We start from the raw sequence: 19,098 nt of genomic DNA, 5'->3' as shown, positions 1-19,098 counted from the left end.
TAGTCTTGGGCATCGCTGTATGTAGCCTAGTGTGCTTCTGCCTCTCCTCAGTGCACTGAGCTCTCTTTCAACTGGAAATGTTTCCTATAATGTTCAGGGCTTTCATCAGCACTTGGCCCTTCCATACCTGCAGTACTACTGGGAGTTTAGTTGAGAGTTCATTCCTTTTTACTCCAGTGACTGTCTGATTGCTGGCGGATTTTACTCAGACTAGTAGACAGGTTCCGGGCGAATTGAATGGACAGGCCCTGGACCTTAATCTCCTTTCCCCCTGTGCCCTCAGAATATTGACTTTGATTAAACACCTGCAGGGTGTTTAGCGTTCTTCTGCTTTGTGCTGATCCAATGGCATCGCTGAAGATCCTGCGGTGATCCATCCACGCCAAGCACCTCCGATATTAGCTTGATCACATAGCTGGAAAGGTCCCTTTTTTTTCTCGTCCTCCGATAAGGATAATATGATTTTGTCACGATCTGTTTCTAGCTGATCCAGTTAATCTTCTAAAGTTTGCACCTTTGTTTCCAGAAGGCCAATTTTGTTGTCTTGTTCATCCATGCGACCTCCATGTATGCATGTCTGACAAGAGACTCTCCTTTCCTTTCGAGCCAATGTACTTTTTCAACAACATATTGTAGCAGTTTGTTTGTTTTGGTGAGCATTGAAAGCATTTTTTTCCCTGGATATCATTCAGCTGTTCATTGCTCTCATTTACATCTCCAAGTTGTTCTTTGTCTTTTCCTTTAAGGGAAGCCACGACGTGTTGGGTTAGTCTCAGCGTTGCTTTACTCACAGATTGGTTCGCTGTTGTGTATAACTGACCGCTCACTCTCTCCCGGTTACTTGAGGATATATTGATCTATTGATTTTAATTTAAACTATGTCCGGCTTCTACATATTATCATGGTCTTGACGGTAGAAAACTGAGCTATTATCTCCCAATGTGTCCCATCGGTATGTGCATGTGCCAAAAGTCACACAAATGTAAAATAGAATGATATACAAACGATGCAACTAAAAAATAACACAAACAATAAAACAAAATCATTATGTGTGTGTTAGTGTGTCTGTGTGTGTCCCTCACGTGAGTTGTTTTTTTAATCCATTTGTTAAAGGTAATGTTGTTTGTCCGAGCAATTGGAGATGGAAGGGAGTTCCACGGCTCTCGATAAACTGTGCATTGCTGTGAATTCTTTTAGGACTTGAGGACTGTGAAGAGTCTTGTGGGCATGTCTTGTGGGGTATGTATGGGTATCTGAGTTCAATGTTATTTGATTATGCAGACAATGCTCTGTTTTGAGCCAGCTGCAGCTTTGCTAGGTTTTTATTTACTGCACTTGAGCATGAATGGATAGTAATCAAGGTGGTACAAGACCAGAGCCTGAACAACTAGTACAATTGATTTTTGTGTCAAAAACATATTTTTATAACAAACATACCTCAAATCAAATCAAATGTATTTATATAGCCCTTCGTACATCAGCTGATATCTCAAAGTGCTGTACAGAAACCCAGCCTAAAACCCCAAACAGCAAGCAATGCAGGTGTAGAAGCACGGTGGCTAGGAAAAACTCCCTAGAAAGGCCGAAACCTAGGAAGAAACCTAGAGAGGAACCAGGCTATGTGGGGTGGCCAGTCCTCTTCTGGCTGTGCCGGGTGGAGATTATAACAGAACATGTCCAAGATGTTCAAATGTTCATAAATGACCAGCATGGTCAAATAATAATAAGGCAGAACAGTTGAAACTGGAGCAGCAGCACGGCCAGGTGGACTGGGGACAGCAAGGAGTCATCATGTCACGTAGTCCTGGGGCATGGTCCTAGGGCTCAGGTCCTCCGAGAGAGAGAAAGAAAGAGAGAAAGAGAGAATTAGAGAAAGCACACTTAAATTCACACAGGACACCGAATAGGACAGGAGAAGTACTCCAGATATAACAAACTGACCCTAGCCCCCCGACACATAAACTACTGCAGCATAAATACTGGAGGCTGAGACAGGAGGGGTCAGGAGACACTGTGGCCCCATCCGAGGACACCCCCGGACAGGGCCAAACAGGAAGGATATAACCCCACCCACTTTGCCAAAGCACAGCCCCAATACCACTCTACATCTTCATAAAGACGCTGTCTATATGACTTGCCCATAATAATTAACCATCCAATGTTATACCTAGGAGTTAGCTTCCTCATCTTGCTCAATGGTCACACCTTTATGTACAACTCCAGTTGAGGTTTAGGTCTTAGAGAATGTTTTGAACCAAATACAATGCTTTATGTATTTAAGGCCAGTTCATAATTAATCAACCATTCTGATACTGAATGTAACTCCTTATTTACAATTTCAATGAGCTCACTGGGTTTGGGTGCTGACATGTAGAGTGTTGAGTAATCCACATACATAGTCATTCTAGCTTTGTGTAAGACCAGTGACAAATCATTTGTAAAAATAGATATGATTAACGGCCCAAGGCAACTGCCCTGAGCGACACCGCACTGTACATATCTGATGTTAGAGAAGTTTCCATTGAAGAACACTCTCTGGGTTCTATTGGATGAATAACTCCCCAACCTTGTGATAGCAGGTGATGTAAAATCACATAATGTAAAGGTTGTCTTCCTCCTCTGAGGAGGAGTAGTAGGAAGGATCGGAGGACCAAAGCGCAGCGTGGTAAGTGTTCATCATATATTTATTAAACCGAGAACACTAAACAAAATAACAAAGGAGAAATGAAACAAAACAGTTCTGAAAGGTGACATACACATAACAGAAAAGAATCACCCACGAATCACAGGGGAAAAGACTCCCTAAGTATGATTCTCAATCAGAGACAACTAACAACACCTGCCTCTGATTGAGAACCATACCAGGCCAAACGCAAAAACCAACATAGAAAAAGGAACATAGACAACCCACCCAACTCACGCCCTGACCATACTAAAACAAAGACATAACAAAAGAGCTAAGGTCAGAATGTGACACATAAGTTTGTTTTTTCAATAACAATGTATGATCAATAACATCAGGCTGCAATGAAATCTAACAATTCAGCTCCAACTAGCATATTATTATCCATTTATTTTAATCAATCATCAGACATTGTAATGTGGTAATATTGGAAATGTGTATATTAAATATACCTCACATGCGACCCATAATAAGATTATGCAATTAATATGTTATCAAAGTCTATTAAAAAGTATATCTCACTCCATTTAACATCATAATGAAACCATGTGCCATCAAGTACTATGTGTTTATCTGACTCAGATCAAGGAATGGTCATGAGAAGCGAATATCAAAGCAAGTATTATTTATAACTTTGTAATATGAATGGATTCACATACAAAGCATAACGCTTAAGTTAAAAGACAATACTGACATTAACAAAACATGATTCTAGGCATGTAGATCCTAAGGTTAATTTACATGACAAAGCATGAACAAGGAAGCTTAGGAAATTACAAATGAGAAAATATCATAAAACACCTTTGCATAGAGTAATTTAGAGTTCACCCTGTACAGATACAAGTTACACAAATTACAATTTGTATTATATGTTCCAAATTTTCAAAACCTACGATATGTTACAAATTTGCGAAACATATGACACTAGCTGGCTAACCTTAGCTAGGCTAGGGTTTAGGGTTATGGGGTTAGGGTCAGGATTAAGTTTAGGAGAAAGGTTAAAGGGTTAAGGTTAGGGTTAGGGGAAGGCTTAGCTAAAAGGGTTAGTGGAAGGCTTAGCTAACATGCTAAGCAGTTGCAAAGTAGGTAAAAGGAGTAAGTAGTTGAAAAGTTGCTAATTAGCTAAAATGCTAATGTTGTCCTAGATGAGATTTGAACTCCCACCCATCCACCCCGACCAACCACCCTACTTTCTTTTTTGCCTTAAGTAACTGTCTGTTTTCATACCAAACATTGCATATCATACTAATTTGGGTGTCCCTGATGTACATTTACTATGTTACGTCTAGTCTATGAGACCAGGCTGGCTGATCAAATGTAATAGTAGTACTAGTAGCAGTAGCTACATAATGTGGGGCTGACTCACAAATTATAAAATATGATATGGACGGTGTACTTGTATAAGAGTATGAATTTATGAAATTAAAAGATTCCACCTCTTTCCTATAGGCCAAAGTTTCAAGTTTCAAAGTTTATTTGCCACATGCACAGGATACAACAGGTGTAAAACAGTGCAGTGGTGTATGAACGACCTAGCCTGATGTTCTTTGGAAAGCTATCTCGGGAATTCATAAATATACCCAAGTGAGTGGACATCTAAGGGAATTGATTCATGAATGGTTCACACCTGATAACCCCAATTGCCCTTTGTGCCCGCTCCCATATCCTGTCATTTTGTATTTGTATTTGTGATTGTAACATATACAGGTAGACCAGAGAAGCCACATCACCGATTGGCAATTGACTGGCAACCTTAGAAGCAACTGCTGCTCACTGGTTGTGTAACCGGTGTGAAATGGCTAACTAGTTATCGGTGCGAGTTAGTAGCGTTTCAATTGGTGCCGTGACCCGGATCACTGGTTGCTTCGGAAAGGGAGAAGATCAAAGGGGGGTGAGTGTAACCGGTGTGATGGCTTGCTAGTTAGCGATGCGCGCTAATAGCATTTCAATCTGTGACGTCACTCGCTCTGAGACCTTGAAGTAGTTGTTTCCCTTGCTCTGCAAGGGCTGTGGCTTTTGTGGAGCGATAGGTAACGATGCTTCGAGGTTGTCTGTTGTTGATGTGTTCAGAGGGTCCCTGGTCGAGCCCAGGTAGGGTCGAGGAGAGGGACAGAAGCAAAACTGTTACAGTTGCTCATATACAAAAGTTGTTCCTGATTTTAAAAATGTTTTACTTACTCACTTGAGAAGTCTGTTAAGCCAAAGCATCTTTGTACGCTATCCTGATTCAGTAAAATGTTTTTATTTTTTATTTTTATGAAGTAATCTTTATGTGACATAATTTTGAGTGCAGACCCATCACAATTGCTTCCTTATCTGATGCTTTTTAGTGAAATGTAACTTTTAATTTTTTTTAGCATGTGTGCAAGATTTGTCCTTTGTTGCTTAGGGTTCTTTGTTGGTTATCTGTAATTACATTATCAGTGTCAGAGCATGACCTTCCCATAGATTTAAAAGCTCTGCCTGCAATTAGCTCTTTTTGAAACAAGGTTAGTAATACTGCTTATTGCTAAATTGTGTAAAAATGATTACATGGCACAATCCTCTGGCTTTGTGTTCCTTTATTTTCATCATCTAAGTCCCCCCATTTTATATTCAGCTTACACAAAACCGTCTGGCTGGCTCAACCCAAAAAATACCTTGTTGTGAATTATATTGTGATGTGTGAAGATGTGGTTTTATATCGCCATGTAGGCCTGTCAACAGGAAGCGGTGAACCTATCTCTGTGTGTTTAGGTCACTGGGCTGTTTCAGACTGTAGCCACAGTCCCTGTAGTATGTGAGCCTATTCTAACAGAACTACGTATGCCAAAGGACAGTTAATAATTTCTTCCTTTCAGGCCCAGTTCCAGGCATGAGCTACATCAGCGGTCGCTTAGGGCCCCCGGAAAGCGTTACGTCTGGACAAAACCTGACACCATCCCTACGGTAAAGCATGGTTGTGGCAGCATCATGTACATAGTCTATCGGTAAATAGCCCACCCATTTTTACCTACCTCATCCCCATACTGTTTTTATTTATTTACTTTTCTGCTCTTTTGCACACCAATATCTCTACCTGTACATGACCATCTGATCATTTATCACTCCAGTGTTAATCTGCAAAATTGTAATTATTCGCCTACCTCCTCATGCCTTTTGCACACAATGTATATAGACTCCCCTTTTTTTCTACTGTGTTATTGACTTGTTAATTGTTTACTCCATGTGTAACTCTCTTCGGCCTAAGTCAATGCCTCTCCTTGTTCGGGTGGTGTTTCGGCGGTCAACGTCGCCGGTCTATTTTTCATTTTCCATTTGTTTTGTCTCGTTTTCCCACACACCTGGTTTTCATTTCCCAATTACTAGTCATGTATTTAACCCTCTGTTTCCCCCATGTCTTTTTGTGTGATTGTTTTTTGTTTAGGTCGGTACGTTGCCGGATGTTTTTTTTTCAGGGTGGTCACCCGTGTTTTGTGGCAACCGTTATTGTTCACACATTGGTATTGTGACTTTGTGCTATTTTTTTTAAAGTAAAGTACGTTGTTCACTCATCTCTGCTCTCCTGCACCTGACTTCATGCACCAGCTACACCCACCGTCTGACAGCTGTAAAGTAACAAAATGTGGAAAAAGTCAAGGGGCCTGAATACTTTCCAAATGCACTGTATATATACAGTATATATATATTTATATATAAAAAAAGATTTAGGAACTCTGGCCTCAACTTAATATTGAGAATAACAATAGTAGAATACAGCAGGTTCAATTTTTTTTAAAATGTCTTGTTATGTCAGTCACTGAAAATCACTCAATTAGCCATGTCAGCTACCAATTTTTGGATAGTTAGTCTAGCCAGCTATCTAAATTTGTAGTAATCATGGCCGAATACTGACCAGGCATGCAGGGCACTGACCTCCAGGGGGCCCCCATAGGTTTTAGTCATTCTCACTCAGATATGATATTAGCATGGCATAAATCATTACAAAATGTGTAGAATTGCAGGAAATTTGCTTTAAAATGCACTTGTTTCTCTCTTCCCCATGGCAAAGTGAGTAGAATTTCAAGAAATGTGCCGCCCAATGGCAAAATAACAGAAAACGTACATTTTCTTCACCCATCATGGCAGAATGTGTAGAATTGCATGAAATTAACTTTAAAACAAAAACAATTATCTCCACATTTTGGGGGCCACTAAAATATTTTGTTGTGAGGTTTGGGGCCCTCCAAATAAATCTTGCTTAGGGCCCCCAAAATGCTAGAGTCAGCCCTGTATTGCACTTCTGTACGTATTTACTGACTCACTTCAAGAAAAAAAATGTTGGTTTAAGGTTGGTGTGTGCTTCTGTGCAGAGCGCTGTTTTAAGTATTAAATATCATAGCAAGTAAATCAGGCGAATGTGTTAAAGTCTAAATGTCATCTGCATCCCCATTATAATGATATATAAACATGTTATATAAAACATGTTACAATACTGCAGTGAATCACATTAGGATTAGATTTTGTGTACACATTGTAAGGCACAAGCGGTGTCTCTCACTCTGTGGTGAGATTGCTAACAGGAGTAAGAGTTATTGGTCTGTGGTGGCACCATCATTCACATATTCTCTAGCACTGACACATGGGAACATCTTGGTCATTGAGTATATCTTGATTACATTATCTTGGCAGTACTTTCATTTGAATAATTGCTACATGCAACAGGGGATGAAGTTACTGTAATAGATTTATTTACATAGAATCAAAAAGTATCACTGTATTGACATGTGCTAACAGATTTACAATACATTTTATAAGAAAATGATGACATTGCAAAATGTGCCAAAGATATTCAAATAGATATACTGTACTAGAGAAAATACTATACAAAGGGAAATTAAATGGTTTGTGGAATTTATATTGATTGGGTTGATTTCTGTAAAAATCAACCCTCTGGTGTGAAACTCTGAGATGAGTGACAATTTCCTGACTTTGCCATGCACCTGAATCAGAACCTATTATTTTCGGATGATTGCTTTTGAAACTGGATTTGGTGTTTACATATGTTTTGGAATGAACAGTATATGTGATGTTAGATGTATTTGTCTTTGCAGTTAAGTTGTTGTTCACACGGCAGTAGACCTCTCATCCACGCTGGTGGTCTGTGAGTAGACAGATCCTGTCCTCGAGGCTCTGAAGTCCAGGGGCAGGTAGTTCTTCATGAACTGACACAGCCTGCAGGGAACCTTGTTAATCAGTCTTATGAGATGCCTTCTAAACTTCTGCCCCAGAAACACATAGAGGATGGGATTCAGGCAGCTATGGGAGTAGGCCATGGCCTCTGTGATCTGTAGAGTGAGTCTGATGGCTTTGCTACTCTCACAGCTTGAGTAGACCTCACTTAACTCCAAGGCCTTGAAAAATGACGTCATGTTGTACGGAGTCCAGCAGCAGAAAAACACCACAACCACAATGAGAATGAGTCTGATGGCCTGCTTTTTGGAGGATGGGCGACTGAGCAGCCTTCTCACTATCTGTGTGTAGCAGAACCCCATGATGACGAGGGGGATTAGCAGACCAAGTGTGTTCATTTTGAAAAGGCCAAAAATTACCAAAGCCCTGTCATCATAGACAGGGCGACAATTTTCTTTCTCGTTGTGTTTCTCCACTTTAAGAAACAGTGCCTCAGGAAACGAGGCCAGGAATCCAGCCAGCCAGGTCACGACGGCAGCGATGGCCCCGTACTTCCGTGTTCTAGCTCTCATGGCGTACACAGCATGGACTATGGCCAGGTACCTGTCCACACTCATCAGGGTGATGAAGAAGATGCCACTGTAGAAGCCAATGTGGTAGGCGCCGAGGACCACTTTGCACATGACGTCACCAAACACCCACTGATCTGTAGCGTGGTGTGCCAGGAAAGGCAAGGTGCAGACCAGGAGCAGGTCTGCCAAGGCCAGGTTCAGGAGACACACGTCGGTCATGTTGCGTAGTTTCACCCCCAGCAGGATGACCCACAGGACCAGAACGTTCCCCAGAAACCCCAGGATGAAGAAGAGAGAGTACAGCACTGGCAGGAAGCTGGCTCCGTGGGGCTTGTACTTGCAAACGCCATTGTCATATTCACCATAGTCGTATGTGGTTACTTCAAATGTGTCTGCAAAATGTGTGCTGTAAAAGATCAGACGAGTAGAATGAACCAAGCAGCAATGATAAGAATGAACATTCTTAAAGCCACAATCTGAAAGTTGTGCTTATTATCAAAATGTGTTCCATCAACAACAATATTTACAGTACAATGGAGTAAATGCAATTAGTACTTTATTTCTATGAGCAACATTTCATTTTTTAAAACATGATTGGAAGATTGGGGCAGAAATCCTGTACCACCAATTGCACTCTTTCCTCAAAATATGTGTTTCTAAAAGTCCAACATTTTAGACCTTATTAACTTACCCATATGCATAACTGGATGAATTCCCATTCTCAACACTCACAGAGCTGAAGGCAATGGTTGTGGTGTTCCCCCTGAAATTCATTACCAATGATTTGAGCTTCTCAATTACAGGCGCATGTATCAATGGCCCATGTTGTACAGCATAAAATATGACATTACATTATTTACAGCAATGATGTAATTATTATAAGTTATTATGATAAATGTATTAATTGATGATACTATTAATATTCAAAGCTATTTGTCAAATAAAAAATATAAAGTCCCACCCTGCCGTGGTGTGAACAGGATATCCAGTGATATTCATCCCTGAAATAAAATATAAGAAAATGACCACTGAAATTGTTTTGATTTATTCATTGCTAATTACAGGACTTCAATTCGTTTGATGAAATTTGCTAATAAAATTACGTACAAAAAATAAATAAATTACTATGACTTGAATGGCAAGAGGCTGAATGAAGCCTGCAGAGACACTATGTTGAAGATTCAAGATACTGTACAACACTATGCACAGAAGAGTAACTTTTGCAAAGCATCCTAAAGCCAACCCTCACATTCAGTAAGCATAATATACTCACTGTCAAACTGGGTTGAGTTGTCTCTCTGGGTGTGACACTCTGGTGTGACAGTAGTTCTGGGGGCTGTAGTGACTCTTAACAAGGTCAAGAGCAAGGGAACCTATATCTGCAGTTTTTTTTTTTTCTCCAACAGATGTCTTTGGCAGGGGTGGGGGGTGGGGGCTGGTGTGGGCGGATAGATGTGGCCAAACTATACTGCATAGCTGAGTTCAGATTTAAGTCCAAATGGCATGCATTTGTACCTGCACATCCCCTGTGCATCATGAATGCTTGGAACACTACAGGAAGCTGGAGGAATCCATGCTGCAGGTTTAGTTTATTGAACACTGTGGACCCTTTTTCAAGATCATTAATGTATTGTCTTTTTTGAACAGGGGAGTGCCACTTCTCATAAAAGCTTGATCTGTGCTGCAGACATGTTCACCACCAAGCAGGATATCCTGTAGATGATGCAAACTCATAGTGGTGCTCAGGCAACTAACTTTACTGAGAAGTGGTAAGCTGAAGACGGAACAAATTTTGTGTCATGACTGAGAGATGCATTAGTTCTAGCATCATTGCTAGCATTCAATTGTCAAAATATGGTGACTGCTGATATACTTCCTGTCTTTGAACAATTACAATACATTGATATATAATAGATTGATATGTGTGTTTTCTGGATCCAAACAATTCTAAGTAAACCTACTGTAAAGAATATTTGAACCTATTGACAGATATAGCAGGATTGTTGTCTGTCTCATCTTTGAATTTAGCATCTTCAACTGAATAAAATATATTGTGGTGCAGATTGGATTATAGGGGGTACAGCAGCAGCATAAAATGACAACACAATGCAGAACAAATATGTTTCAGTACAACAAAATGCACAGGCTTATTTATTGAGAAAACCCTCCCGAAAGGAACACAAATACCTACTCAGCCAACAAAGTTCAAAATAATTCAAAAGGTCAAATTCCTGATTTGATGTCCAAGTTCAAGTTAATACCAAAACAGGTCCTCAATCAAAAGAGGGTCAAAATTCTACCAAAATAATATTTGGCCAGCAAATGTAGCCAATGAGTAGCCAGATAGCCACCGGCCATCCAGCAGCAGTCCTCTGGCCACAACCCTGCCCCTGGTTGTGTTTTAATGTTATAACAAAAACATGTGCATACAATAAGAATAGAAATTGAGATAATCTCTATGCAAAACATATTGATATTATGTTATAGCAAAAATGTGTGCAGGCTTGTACTGTACATGAAATACATGTGTAATCAAAACATAAACAGCCCTTAAACAAATAGTCAGAGCTCATCAAAATACATTTAAAGTTAAATATTATACAGTTACACTTCATTTATATGCAAGTCTGTGTTCAGAAGAATACTTCATTATTCCATACGACACAGAAATTGGTCTTCTGCTCTACTTGCTGCTTTCCAACTGAAGTGTTTTTTGTCAATGAAAATGCATCAAATAGATTTTCAGCAATGAAAGTATTGTCTTTCAGCAGTACAATCACACAGGTGTGTTAGAAGTCTCGTTTTCTGATCCTCTGCTGCTCACCATTGCATGTTTGCTGAGCTTCTTACACAGCGGATATCTAGAGAGCACAGTGCCCAAACACTTTCTGAATTTCTCTCCTACAAAAGCGTAGATGACTGGGTTGACACAGCAGTGAGCCAGAGCTATGGTTTCTGTCACCTCCATAGCTGTATCAAGCTGTGTTGAAGCCTCACAGCTATTCCCAATGCCAAACATCTGAAGGGTCTGGAGGAAAACCACAACGTTGTAAGGGACCCAGGAGACTACAAACACACCCACGATGGCAAATATCAGTTTCATGGCCCTGTCTTTTTTGGAGTTCCTTAACCTCTGTAGTACAGTGAGAATACAGATGTAACAAAAGACCACTATGGGCAGACATAGGACGAGCCCCACTCCGTTTTCACCAAAATTCCGTAACAACTTCCATGTCTTCTCTGTGTTATCTGGGTAAATCAGCTGGCAACTTGTACCACTGTTCTCGTCATTCTCCCTCACCACCGCTACGAAGATGGCCTCAGGGAGAGCAGCGCTGATGGACGCTACCCAGACGATGATGCTCGCCAGCGCTCCGTAGCGCAGCGTCCTGGCCCTCATGGCGGCCACGGCGTGAACGATGGCCAGGTAGCGATCCACACTCATCAGGGTCACAAAAAGGATGCTGCTGTAGAAGCCCACCTGGTAGGCACCAGCCATGATCTTACACGGACTGTCCCTTTCAAACCAATGACCCTGGGCGCGGTAGGCCCAGAGAGGCAGGGAAAGGGCGAGGAGCAGGTCAGATAGTGCTAGGTTCAGCAGACAGATGTCTGTCATTGTCTTCAGTTTCATGTACTTGAGGAGGACCCAGAGCACCAGACTGTTGCCTGTCAGACCCAGGGTGAACACCAGGTAGAAGAGAATGGGCTGGTAGTTGGACCCTTGGGTTAGACTGGTGCCAGTGCTACAAGGGCTTTCATAGTTGCCATAGTAATTGTCTGTGCTGGTGGCCTCGGTTGTGTTCATCTTACTGAGGAAAAAAGGATGGTGTGAATTGTTAGTTAACATCAATGCTGTATTGTGTGCATCCTTGTCATAGAGATCCTGTTAAATTACTACTAGGGCTATGTCATAAACCCTCAAAGTTACAGAATGGGTTTAAATGAAAGCCATATTGGTCAAGGAGAAATCCAAACCAGTCTTATTGGAATGAATGGCAGTAGAGGCATAATCCTGATTTTACATATGCAGAAATGTGATATCAGAAACACATGTTAAAGGTATATGATATTAGAAATTGTGTAATAGAGTTATTGTCAACCTAAAATATGAACATATTATTATAAATACAGTTTATACGGGTTTTATGTAAAGTTTCTGTATAAATAGCCTCTAAAATACACTGAGACCAGCCACCCTGTCACGCCTTGGTCGTAGTATATTATGTTTGTCTTCATTTATTTGGTCAGGCATGACATGGGTTTTTGTGGTGCGTTTTTGTCTTGGGGTTTTGTGGGGTGTCTAGCATAGTCTATGGCTGCCTGAGGCGGTTCTCAATCAGAGTCAGGTGATTCTCGTTGTCTCTGATTGGGAACCATATTTAGGTAGCCTGGGTTTCACTGTGTGTTTGTGGGTGATTGTTCATGTCTCTGTGTGTGTTAGCACAAGATAGACTGTTTAAGTTTTCACGTTACGTTTGTTGTTTTTGTTTTGTTCGTTTTTTCTTCGCTATTAAACATGTATCTAACTTATCACGCTGCATTTTGGTCCGACTCTCTTTCGACGGAAGAAAACCGTAACACACCCAGACAGCTGATGAAACTGAGGAGTAATTTCTGTCTGTAATAAAGCACTTTTGTGGGGAAAAAACCCATTCTGATTGGCTGAACATGGCTCCCCAGTGGGTGGTCCTGGCTCCCAAGTGGGTGGGTCTATGCCCTCCAAGGCCCACCCATGGCTCCGGTCCTGCCCAGTCATGTGAAATCCATAGATTAGGGTCTAACAAATTTATTTCAACTGACTGATTTCCTTATATTTTGCACTTGTGCACTGATTTCCTTAACTGTAACTCAGTAAAGTCGTTGTTGCATGTAGCATTTATATTTTTGTTCAGTATGTATGTCAACAGTCTATAAATGTCACTATAGACGGTGGTGTGGACAGCCCAGTACATCACTGTGGCCGAGCTCCCTGCCATCCAGGACCTCAATATGAGGCAATGTGAAAGGAAAATTGTTAGACTCCAGTCACCCAAGGCATAGACTCTTCTCTCTCCTTTCGGCACACCAAGTGGTACCGGAGCAACAAATCTGACACCAACAGGCTCCGGAACAGCTTCTATCCCCCAAGCCATAAGACTGCTAAATAGCTAACAAAATGGCTACACAGACTATTTGCAATGACCCTTTTATTGTATTTAAATGTTACACTGACTCTACACACTCACTCACACACACACTCCACACTGACCCTCCAACACAAGCACACAAACCATTTGCTCACACACATAACACGCACACACATTCATACTGACTACACACACGCATACACACTCACATAAAATCATCATATACACTGCTGCTACTCTGTTTATCATATATCCTGATGCCTAGTCACCTTTAACCTCCAGTGGCTTGTGAAAGTATTCACCCCCTTCGCATTTTTCCTATTTTGTTGTCTTACGACCTGGAATTAAAATAGATTTTGGGGGGGGTTGTATTATTTGATTTACACAACATGCCTACCACTTTGAAGTTGCAAAATATGTTTTATCGTGAAATAAGACAAAGAAATTGAGAACTTTAGCGTGCATTACTATTCATCCCCCCCAAAGTCAATACTTTGTAGAGCCACCTTTTGCAGCAATTACAGCTGCAAGTCTCTTGGGATATGTCTCTATAAGCTTGGCACATCTAGCCACTAGAATTTCTGCCCATTCTTCAAGGCAAAACTTCTCCAGCTCCTTCAAGTTAGATGGGTTCCGCTGGTGTGCAGCAATCTTTAAGTTATACCACAGATTCTCAATTGGATTGAGGTCTGGGCTTTGACTAGGCCATTCCAAGACATTTAAATGTTTCCACTTAAACCAATCGAGTATTGCTTTAGCAGTATACTTAGGGTCATTGTCCTGCTGGAAGGTGAACCTCTGTCCCAGTCTCTGGAAGACTGAAACATGTTTCCCTCAGGAATTTCCCTGTATTTAGCGCCATCCATCATTCCTTCAATTCTGACCAGTTTCCCAGTCCCTGCTGATGAAAAACATCCCCACAGCATGATGCTGCCTCCACCATGCTTCACTGTGGGGATTGGGTTCTCTGGGTGATGAGAGGTGTTGGGTTTGCGCCAGACATAACGTTTTCCTTGATGGCCAAAAAGTTCAATTTTAGTTTCATCTGACCAGAGTACCTTCTCCATATGTTTGTTCTCCCACAAATGCCTTTTGGTGAACTCTGAACATGTTTGCTTATTTTTTTCTTTAAGCAATGGCTTTTTTTTCTGGCCACTCTTCCGTAAAGCCCAGCTCTGTGGAGTGTTCAGCTTAAAGTGGTCCTATTCTCCAGATTCTCCAATCTCTGCTGTGGAGCTTTGCAGCTCCTTCAGCGTTATCTTTGGTCTCTTTGTTGCCTCTCTGATTAATGCCCTCTTTGCCTGATCCGTGAGTTTTGGTGGGCGGCCCTCTCTTGGCAGGTTTGTTGTGATGCCATATTCTTTCAATTTTTGAATAATGCATTTAATGGTGCTCCGTGGGATGTTCAAAGTTTCGGATATCTTTTTATAACCCAACCTGATCTGTACTTCTCCACAACTTTGTCCCTGACCTGTTTGGAGAGCTCCTTAGTCTTCATGGTGCCGCTTGCTTGGTGGTGCCGCTTGCTTAGTGGTTTTGCAGCCTCTGGGGCCTTTCAGAACAGGTGTATATATACTGAGATTGTGTGACAGATCATGAGACACTTAGATTGCACACAGGTGGACTTTATTTAATGAATTATGTGACCTTTGAAGGTAATTGTTTGCACCAGATCTTATTTAGGGTCATCATAGCAAAGGGGGTGAATACATATGCACGCAACACTTTCAGTTTTTTTTGTTAGAATTTTTTAGAACATGTTTTTTTCTTAATTTCACTTCACCAATTTGACTATTTTGTGTTTGTCCATTACATGAAATCCAAATAAAAATCTATTTAAATGACAGGTTGTAATGCAACGAAACAGGAAAAATGCCAAGGGAGATGAATTCTTTTGCAAGGCACTCTATACATATCTACCCCTACCACTCCAGTATCCCTGCACATTGTATACTGTATATGGTATTGGCTCTGACCCTGTATATAGCTTACTTACTTTCTCGTGTTCCTCTTATTTCTATTCCTCGTGTATTTTTGTTCTACTTTACTTTATTTTATGGTACTACTAGTATCGATTACTGCATTGTTGGGAAAGAGCTTGCAAGAAAGGCATTTCACAGTACTTGTGCACTGTACTTGTTTTCTTGGAAAGCTAGGAGTGCCATTGTGTGATACAATATACGCACTTGTTGCATTTACAATGTGTCTCAGTCCTATCATCAACTGATATCAGCCAGTGTATGGATGTGGATTGACTGCATTGTTTGAATAGAATTTGAAAAATTCATGGAATCATTCCTCTAAAACTGTCTGGCTAGCTAGCTAACAAACATACAGTGCAGAAACATTCTTCAAATTCATTATTTTACACAATATCTTATCCACCCTGACCAAAATGGCTGGCTTTTATCCCATCATTAGAAGGTTAATGTCCATTCTAGTATTCTAGTTTCTAATTGTGTTCTGAATGGTTACCTGCACACAGCCAGAGATGATAAAATCATGTGTAACTTCAAATGTTAAAGCTATTGTTTGTCACTCATCCTCCTATGTACTCCATTATGGCATCATACTTGTATCACTAAATACTTTAGCCACATGTAATCTATCAGTTTCCATGGTAACTGTGTTTTAACTTGGGTAATGATTCTTTCATATGAATTATAATGCTTTCAAATGAATCACAGAGTGTAATGATAAACTTTAAAACACCATGATGACTGATATGAAGAGAAATTGGTCATTCAAAACAACCTGTGGGAATTAACCTAATTTACATACTTGATGGAGATAAAAAAGAAACAGCCCCTTATAATACATCTTCAGAAATCTTATGTCTAACAACAAGGCTTTTATTACTGTTGTTGTCAAGGTTATATAAGCTCAATACTGACATTTTTTGTTGTTCAAAGAACAACAGCTAAAAAGATTTGACACGCTCATTATTTATTTGAAAAGCTTTTACCCCGTAGGGCCATATTAATGGACTAATACAATGTCTTGTTTAAAACAAAATGTTTCAAAATGAAAAAATAACATTTTCAAAACTATACTTTTTCCCTCACAATGTATGTATTGACAGACACAAAAAAAGTATTGGATCTAAAGACTATTTCTACATCCTCTTTAAACCAGAATCAAACCACAAGCCATATGATCTCACACATCACCCACCATCCCCTGTTAAATACTGACACCCCCTGTTGACCGACCCCATTTTGTAGTTCCTGTGAGGCTAACACCCCTTCACAGACTGTCTATGCCTGCGTATATATTTGTAGGCTGTATGTCTATATGCAGGCTATCATGAAGTGAAAATATATTTTATTTACCCCAATATCTTCTTTTCTGATGTACAGGTTGAATGCTGTAACCTTCCCTCTGGTGATAACGTGTGTGCTGGTTGAAACAGCCTGGCTGGGAAACTACTCTTTTTCTCTACTCTATTCTTTTGTACCAATGACTGCAACTACTTTTTTCTAGTAAGGTGTGCTCTAGATAACTATTTCTTTGCATTGCTGCATTGAGCAGGCTGAGGTGTAAATGTGGGTTTCCTGTAATGGCCCCCTAACTAAATGTCTGGGAATGAGTGTGGGTGAGGGAAACATCACCAAACATACAGATATCTGTCACGCATGTAGATGCTGCTTTGATCTGCTTTTCAGATGGAAAGACACAAATGAATAGAGTACATCTTAAACATCTTAGAAAGTCAATTCCGTAACTTTTATTCCTGGAAGTAGTCCTTGTGTGGGTTATGTCTGTAGTAGAAGAAGGAGTAGGCTGGTAACCGAAGTGTTGCCGGTTTGAATTTCAGGGCTGATGGGGAAATTTGGTGTGACTGTGCCGGCAGCCATAGAGTTGCTGGCATCAGAACATCATGTGCGGCCTGCTGCCGTTGTGCCCTTGAGCAAGGCACTTAATCTTTTACATGATTTAGGGGCACTGCTTTGGGCTTTTTCCAGCCTCTTGTGCTTATCTTACAATAGTTTGCTTCCATATTAGATGAGGTTTGACAATACGTGTTTCCTAGAAAGTTTCGTTCAACAACGCATTTTCTGTGGTTTAACAAGAAGTGGCTGGCGATTTACTTTCCTTGACACTTGTGCTTTCTGAGTCTCACTTCCTTATCTCATGTAAGCTAAGTCAAGGTTATGTCCCTGTGTTGTTTAAGTTGTTTTGGTGTGAATTGATGTATCTCTGTGCATGTAGACCAAGCTGAATAAGTCAACATCAAGTAAAGGTACAGGTGGGAAATGTCACTGAACAAGATTGTCTAAATGCCCATTACATACAGAATATCTTATACCATGAACAAACTAATCAAACGTGTGGTTTGAAATCAAAAAGAAAACATGTCATTGAAGACAATGTAAAAATGAAGACAAGGTAATCACAAATCCTAGACAGTCATGTATACAGGACATAAGTTTCATGCCACGTCCTAGTGTGTTGTCTATTTACAAAACAGCAGTCTCAGCTTTTTTTATTTGTGGTTTTTTTAAACAGACAGCAGTGTTGTGACATTTATTAGCATGTTAAAAAGCATATGCCCCAGTCAGGTTTCTGTCACATTCTTAGAAGAAAAAAGCTATAACATGCAAACTCAAAAATGAAGGAAAAAGGGTGAATCAATCTTTAAATTAAAAGAAATGTAACTCTATGTGCAGCGTATTCGGAAGTATTCAGACCCCTTGAATTTTTACAAAATTTTTTTACATTACAGCCTTATTCTAAAATTGATTCAATAGTTTTCCCCCTCATCAATCTACACACAATAAAAGTAAAAACGTTTTTTTATTGCAAATTGAAAAAAGCTAAACTGAAATATCACATTAACACAAGTATTCAGACCCTTTACTCAGTACTTTGTTGAAGCACCATTGGCATCGATTACAGCCTTGAGTCTTCTTGGGTATGACGCTACAAGCTTGGCACACCTGTATTTGGAGAGTTTCTCCCATTCTTCTCTGCAGATCCTCTCAAACTCTGTCAGGTTGGATAGGAGCATTGCGCACAACTATTTTCAGGTCTCTCCAGAGATGTTAGATCGGGTTCAAGTCCGGGCGCTGGCTGGGTCACTCAGGGACATTCAGAGACTTGTCCTGAAGCCACTCCAGCATTTTCTTGGCTGTGTGCTTAGGGTTATTGTCCTGTTGGAAGGTGAACCTTCACCTCAGTATGAGGTCCTGAGCGCTCTGGAGATGGTTTTCATCAAGGATCTCTCTGTACTCCGTTGATCTTTCCCTCGATCCTGACTAGTCTCCCAGTCCCTGCCGCTGAAAAACATCCCCACAGCATGATACCGCCACCACCATGCTTCACCGTAGGGATGGTGCCAGGTTTCCTCCAGACGTGACGCTTGGCATTCAGGCCAAAGAGTTCAATCTTGGTTTCATCAGACCAGAGAATCTTGTTTCTCATGGACCGAGAGTCCTTTAGGTGCCTTTTGGCAAACTCCAAGTGGAAAACTGTCATGTGCATTTTACTGAGGAGTGGCTTCCGTTTAGCCACTCTATTATAAAGGCCTGATTGGTTTAGTGCTGCAGAGATGGTTGTCCTT

The 19,098-nt window shown here is 40.6% G+C and overlaps 2 protein-coding genes across 2 annotated transcripts; both read right to left on the bottom strand.

Annotated features, from left to right (window-relative positions):
- Positions 1-7,370: 7,370 nt before the first annotated feature.
- LOC112222610 (C-C chemokine receptor type 1) lies at positions 7,371-9,789 on the bottom strand. The gene is made up of 4 exons (XM_024385343.2): positions 9,680-9,789; positions 9,368-9,407; positions 9,098-9,169; positions 7,371-8,812 (listed from the first exon to the last, which is right to left on the bottom strand). Exons 2-4 carry the CDS (start codon positions 9,403-9,405, stop codon positions 7,768-7,770), a joined length of 1,155 nt encoding a protein of 384 aa, XP_024241111.1. The 5' UTR covers positions 9,406-9,407; positions 9,680-9,789; the 3' UTR covers positions 7,371-7,767.
- Positions 9,790-9,865: 76 nt separating this feature from the next.
- LOC112222807 (C-C chemokine receptor type 4) lies at positions 9,866-18,477 on the bottom strand. The gene is made up of 2 exons (XM_024385593.2): positions 16,868-18,477; positions 9,866-12,218 (listed from the first exon to the last, which is right to left on the bottom strand). The coding sequence occupies exon 2, from the start codon at positions 12,212-12,214 to the stop codon at positions 11,183-11,185; it is 1,032 nt and encodes a 343-aa protein (XP_024241361.1). The 5' UTR covers positions 12,215-12,218; positions 16,868-18,477; the 3' UTR covers positions 9,866-11,182.
- Between the last annotated feature and the right edge of the window lie 621 nt (positions 18,478-19,098).

Source organism: Oncorhynchus tshawytscha, linkage group LG23 (assembly GCF_018296145.1).
Source record: "Oncorhynchus tshawytscha isolate Ot180627B linkage group LG23, Otsh_v2.0, whole genome shotgun sequence".
Classification (NCBI taxonomy): domain Eukaryota; kingdom Metazoa; phylum Chordata; class Actinopteri; order Salmoniformes; family Salmonidae; genus Oncorhynchus; species Oncorhynchus tshawytscha.
This window is presented reverse-complemented; position numbering and strand designations above follow the sequence as displayed.

Coding starts and splice junctions, on each gene's coding strand:
- LOC112222610 (XM_024385343.2), bottom strand. CDS start 9,405: ATGAATATCACTGGATATCCTGTTCACACCACGGCAGG. Junction 9,170..9,367: donor CCTGTTCACACCACGGCAGG/GTGGGACTTTAT, acceptor AATGAATTTCAG/GGGGAACACCACAACCATTG. Junction 8,813..9,097: donor TCATCCAGTTATGCATATGG/GTAAGTTAATAA, acceptor GATCTTTTACAG/CACACATTTTGCAGACACAT.
- LOC112222807 (XM_024385593.2), bottom strand. CDS start 12,214: ATGAACACAACCGAGGCCACCAGCACAGACAATTACTATGGCAACTAT.